Raw genomic sequence first — 6,000 nt, 5'->3', positions numbered from 1 at the left:
AAATTTGTCATTGTTATACCCTCCATCATAGGATGGGGGTATATTAACTTTGTCATTCCGTTTGTAACACATCGAAATATTGCTCTAAGACCCCATAAAGAATATATATTCTGGGTCGTGGTGAAATTCTGAGTCGATCTTAACATGTCCGTCCGTCCGTCCGTCTGTTGAAATCACGCTAACTTCCGAACGAAACAAGCTATCGACTTGAAACTTGGCACAAGTAGTTGCTATCGATGTAGGTCGAATGGTATTGGAAATGTGCCATATCGGTCCACTTTCACGTATAGCCCCCATATAAAGGGACCCTCAGATTTGGCTTGTGGAGCCTCTTACAGAAGCATATTTCATCCGATCCGGCTGAAATTTGGTATATAGTGTTGGTATATGGTCTCTAACAACCATGCAAAAATTGGTCCACATCGGTCCATAATTATATATAGCCCCCATATAAACCGATCCCCAGATTTGGCTTGCGGAAATTTGGTACATGATGTTGATATATGGTCTCTAACAACCATGCAAAAATTGGTCCATTTCGGTCCTTAATTATATATAACCCCCATATAAACCGATCCCCAGATTTGGCTTGTGGAGCCTCTAAGAGAAGCATATTTCATCCGATCCAGCTGAAATTTGGTACATGGTGTTGGTATATGGTCTCTAACAATCATGCAAAAATTGGTCCACATCGGTCCATAATTATATATAGCCCCCATATAAACCGATCCCCAGATTTGGCTTGCGGCGCCTCAAAGAGAAGCAAATTTCATCCGATCCGGCTGAAATTTGGTACATGATGTTGGTATATGGTCTCTAACAACCATGCAAAAATTGATCCACATCGGTCCATAATTATATATAGACCCCTATAAACCGATCTCCAGATTTGGCTTGCAAAGCCTCAAAGAGAAGAAAATTGCATCCGATCCGGCTGAAATTTGGGACATGGTATTGGTATATGGTCTCTAACAACAGTGCAAAAATTGGTCCACATCGGTTCATAATTATATATAGCGCCCATATAAACCGATCCCCAGATTTGGGTTGCGGAGCCTCAAAGGGAAGCAAATTTCATCCAATTTTTAACAACCGTGCCAGAATTGATCCATATATAGCCCCATATAAAACGTTCTCCAGATTTGACCTCCGGAGCCTCTTGGAGGAGCAAAATACATCCGATCCGGTTCAAATTAGGAACGTGGTGTTAGTATATGGTCGCTACCAACCATTCCAAAATTGGTCCAATCACACAAAAGTTGGTCCTATCTGTTCATAATCATGGTTTCCACTAGAGCCTAAAATAATTTTATTTCTATAGAAAATTTTGTGAAAATTTTATTTCTATAGAAAATTTTGTTAAAATTTTATTTCTGTAGAAAATTTTGTCAAAATTTTATGTCTACTTTGTCAAACTGAATTATATACGTATTGGATCGATCTTTTTTGATTTAATATATACCACGTATGGACTTACATACAATTTAGAAGATGGTGTTAGGAGGTTTTAAGATACCTTGCCATCGGCAAGCGTTACCGCAACTTAAGTAATTCGATTGTGGATGGCAGTGTTTAGAAGAAGTTTCTACGCAATCCATGATGGAGGGTACATAAGCTTCGGCCTGGCCGAACTTACGGCCGTATATACTTGTTTTACAACCAAAGAAACTTTTCATTAAAGGTACGACATATTTCGTTCTTTTTACGAAGAAAAGTTCTTCCAGAATTGTCGTACTTTTTATGAAAAAGTTTCATACTTTTTATAAAACAATTTCTTTCATTTTATAAAATTGTTTCGTACTTTTTACGAAAACGTTTCATACTTTTTATGAAATTGTTACGTTCTTTTAAGGAAACAATTTCGTACTTTTTATGAAAAACTTTCGTACTTTTTGTAAAAATGATCGAACTTTTAGAAAACAAAATTATAGTACAAAGTGCATTTGGTTGTAGTAACAAGTTTGAAAAATGTCATCACTACTTTACATCTTAAGCTATTGAATAATTTTTAGTTTGGTTGCTTCACATTTATTCATAACAAGCTGTCGTCACCCAAATGAAAAATAGCATAGACATGCATTAAAAAATTGAATAAAGAAATACACTCAAGCACATAATCAAAGACAATTTTATGTCGCGAACGTAAATTTTACAACTTCAATGAAACATCTTCGTTATTTCAAAGAAAATGTTTCGTAATTTTTATGAATCAATTTTAACGCAGAATGTTTCGTAAAATATTCATAAATTCGTAATAACTTCTTCAAAAAAGTCATGAAATTTGAAGAAAGTTTCGTTTAAAGTACGAATTTTTTGTGAAGAAAAGTTAATGTAGAATCCCTGCCAGCATTTCAAAGTTCGATTTCAACCTCATCGTTACCACAGACTCGTAAATGTCACTTCAACCATCATGAAAAGGTACATCAAAAAGTACATGCAAGTAATTTGCCATCCCTACTGTTAAAAAAGCCATTTTTTTCTGTGAAACGCCAAGCGCAACCAGCTTGTTATATTTTAATTAAATAAAAACGAAAGTAAAGTTCTGAAAACATAGATTATACGCTTAAAATTGTGAAAGGTATATTGGTGAACAATTTGGTGATTTTCCAAATGGAATAAAGTGATTGTTTTTCAGATATTTTAAAGACACGCTGCCTCCATGGAATAAAAACACTGGTTGATAGACGCAGCAACATGTAACTAGCTACTTGTAACTCAACATCATCATTAATGCCAAAAATTATGTTAAATGTAATGTGATAGTGGTATAAATGTTATATTTTTACGAATTTGTAAATAATTAATCAAATTAATAAATATCTAAACAAACGTGTTTTACTCGACCACAATGATTCTTTTACAACTATCTTAAAATGCACTTTTTCTGATTGTTTGGAGGGTCCCTTATTGGCGTCGTTCTAAATTGATCTATAAAGGCACCTAATAATTGCACTCATGCGAAACATTTTTGTAGTAACTTGGCGTGGTACAACTTCTCAATAGTGACGGCGCTTTTCCGACGAGTTTTTGATGTCGTATATGATTGTTTTCGACGTAGTGGGGATTCTCAAAAGAGTCCCCAAATTCAAAAAATGTTGGCAGGGATATTTCGTAAACAGAAAAAAAATTTTCGTAGTTAAACTAACGCTAAATTTAACTTATTTTTATTGGAAAAAAATTATTTGCTTGTAGTTAAATTTTATTATTTTTATCGAAATTTTCCACAGCTTAATGAAATCTTACTTTTTTTAAGTATGTCTCAAAAAGTTTATGAACCAAACGTGAGCATAAAGTTCAATGACCGTACACATAAATTCAATATGAACTAAACCAAATGAAAATTTGCGTACGATTCCCAAAAATAGTAAGAATGAACGACTGTATGGTTAAAATGGTCATGACCCTGCCAGCATTTCAAAGTTCCATTTCATCCTCATCGCAACCACAGACTCGTAAGTGACACTGCAACAATCGCCAACTGTGATAGTATTTTGCCATCACTATTCGCATGAAAGTATTTTGCCATCACTATTGTTACAAGAGCCATTTTATATTTTGTGAAACACCAAGCGCAACTAGCTTCTTATAATTTATTTAAATAAAAACGATAATGAAGTGCTGAAAACATAGTTATTTCGCTTAAAATTGTAAAAGGTATAATGGTGAATAATTTTTGACTTTCCAACTGGAATAAAGTGATAGTTTTTCAAATATTTTTCCTCACACGCTGCCTCCATTGGGAATAAAAGCACTGGCTGATAGACGCTACAACATGTAACTTGCAACTTGTAACTCAACATCAATATTTTATTAATTCATAAAAATATTTTAAATGTGATGTGATAGTCGTATAAATGATATATTTGTGAGAATTTATAAATGTTTAATAAAATTAATAAACATATAAACAATCGTGTTTTACTTCACCATAATGATTCTTTTACAACTATCTTAAAATGCACTTTCTCTGATTGTTTAAAGGTGCTCCTATTGGCGTCCTTCTAAATGTATCCAGAAGGGCACCTAATAATTGCACTCATGCGATACTTTTGTTTAGTAACTTGGCGTGGTACAACTTCTCAATAGTGACGGCGCTTTTCCGAGGAGTTTTGGATATCGTATACGATTGTTTTCGACGTAGTGGGGATTGTCAGAAGCGCCCCCAAATTCAAAAAATGTTGGCAGGGGATTTGGCGCCAATGACTTTCTTCTTTACTTTTAGTTAATTTTTGTTTTTTGATGTAATTTCGTGAACTGCGGTTAAAAAGTATTAAAAGTATTAAAATTTCCTGGTTTTAACAACGCTTTGTGGAAATCTCAAAATGTGGAGTAAAATTTAGTTCAATTTTCGTGCGTAGTAGTTCATTCTTCCTATAAAACAGTTCACTTTTTTCGGTGTAGACGTTTCGTATATTCGTAAAATGTTCTTCGTAAAATTTACGAATATGAATGAAAATTTCGTTGTTTTAATGAAGAATTCACAAACAATAGTTAATGAAGAATTCTTCGTAAAATTAACGAATAGAATTATTTCGGTGTAGATATAAAGCCAGACAGGTCGCTAAAAATTTATTTATTTTAAAGAAACCGCATCTTTGGCTCCTTAAGGGAAGGTCGAAATCTTTAGATCCAAGTAAACTTTTTTTTGAGTGTATCTATCATTTCTATCATAGTTTGACCAATACCATTGGTAACACTTTGTGTCCACTACCCTGTGTATAAATGAAATAACTCAACTTAGTTCAGCTTGCAATTAACATCAATTTTTTATTTAATTGTTATAGTGTCATTTTGGAAATACCGGTTTAGTTAAGTACACGTTTATTTACATGCAGATGATTGATTTCATTCATGCTAAAAATGAATTAACAGCAACTATTGACCTAAATGGATATTTTTATTGGTATAACCTCTAAAACATGTGCCGACTACCCTTTTTTGATTTTTCTTTTTGCATTTCAATGTTAAATTTAACCTAAAGTATGGATAAATAGAGAAGGCGTATTCATTGGTCTTAAATTTACAGCTATTTTTGTCAAAGTGTTTCTCTCGTATTCTTTGCTTCCTTTCAGTGTTTATTCACGATGCTTGCAGTCCAAGAATATTTGAGCCTGACTCTGAAATTCAAATAAATTATTTTTAGTAAATTAAATACAAATAAAAAATGTCATACAAAATATTTGCCAACCTGCACAAATTTGAAGATATCCAATAGCATTTCACTGGGTGTTTTACAATTGCCCGGTTGAGTTTCAAACAATGGTCCACCCATTGATCCTCCAGAACGTTTGCCCCAATCTGGTGAGAATGTCAGTTGACATTGGACACAAGTGGCAATCAAGAGAACGACTAACACAACAGCGCTTTGTGATACTACAGCACGTGAAGGATTCATGGTGATAATGATACGGTTTGGATTATTCCCTTAGGCTTTTATATAGAACATAAAAATATTGAACATATGATTTTAGTTCTAAGTCACTTTAATTGATTTCCATTAGCATCAATGCATTTCTATGGTATCATAGAAATGATTGTAAATGATTCTATAATAGACAATGGACTGATATATGGCTTCTAAGGTTCGCATACAAGTGGCTATAATTAAATGATGCCATATATTTTTATAACACCCAACATAAGGTGCAAACATGGAAACTTTGCCTTGTTTCAAGTAAGAAAAGCGTTTTTAAAATAAAGTATTGAAATATATGTCCTAGTTTTGAATACGTTTTATTAGCTTTATGGTCATGTTACAAAAAATCATCGAATTTAAGGACGACTCTAAGGAAAAAATGCCGTCCTTGAAAAGTTTATCGATTTTTGGTCGAGGAAAATTCTTTGAATCAAAAAATCATCGAATTTAAGGACGACTCTAAGGACAAAATGCCTTCATCGAAAAGTTTATCGATTTTTGGTCAAGGAAAATCTTTGAATCAGAGATATATGTTCTATGTAAAGGTCGGTATTAAGTTCGAGTTTAGCCGTATTACAAAATTG

The 6,000-nt window shown here is 33.3% G+C and overlaps 1 protein-coding gene and 1 long non-coding RNA gene across 2 annotated transcripts; one reads left to right on the top strand and one right to left on the bottom strand.

Moving 5' to 3' along the window:
* The first annotated feature begins 2,355 nt into the window (after nucleotides 1-2,355).
* LOC142236922 (uncharacterized) lies at nucleotides 2,356-2,843 on the top strand. Its single transcript, XR_012722260.1, has 2 exons — nucleotides 2,356-2,578; nucleotides 2,636-2,843. It is a non-coding gene; the product is annotated as an uncharacterized LOC142236922 (long non-coding RNA).
* A 1,898-nt stretch (nucleotides 2,844-4,741) lies between these two features.
* Nucleotides 4,742-5,421, bottom strand: Akh (Adipokinetic hormone). The gene is made up of 2 exons (XM_075304560.1): nucleotides 5,189-5,421; nucleotides 4,742-5,117 (listed from the first exon to the last, which is right to left on the bottom strand). Exons 1-2 carry the CDS (start codon nucleotides 5,393-5,395, stop codon nucleotides 5,076-5,078), a joined length of 249 nt encoding a protein of 82 aa, XP_075160675.1. The 5' UTR covers nucleotides 5,396-5,421; the 3' UTR covers nucleotides 4,742-5,075.
* Nucleotides 5,422-6,000: the final 579 nt, after the last annotated feature.

The sequence above is a fragment of the Haematobia irritans genome, chromosome 4 (assembly GCF_050003625.1).
Source record: "Haematobia irritans isolate KBUSLIRL chromosome 4, ASM5000362v1, whole genome shotgun sequence".
In the NCBI taxonomy this organism is placed as follows: domain Eukaryota; kingdom Metazoa; phylum Arthropoda; class Insecta; order Diptera; family Muscidae; genus Haematobia; species Haematobia irritans.
Note: the sequence above shows the minus strand (reverse complement) of the source record. Positions and strands in the feature narration are given on the sequence as shown.

Coding starts and splice junctions, on each gene's coding strand:
- Akh (XM_075304560.1), bottom strand. CDS start 5,395: ATGAATCCTTCACGTGCTGTAGTATCACAAAGCGCTGTTGTGTTAGTC. Junction 5,118..5,188: donor ATATCTTCAAATTTGTGCAG/GTTGGCAAATAT, acceptor TTTGAATTTCAG/AGTCAGGCTCAAATATTCTT.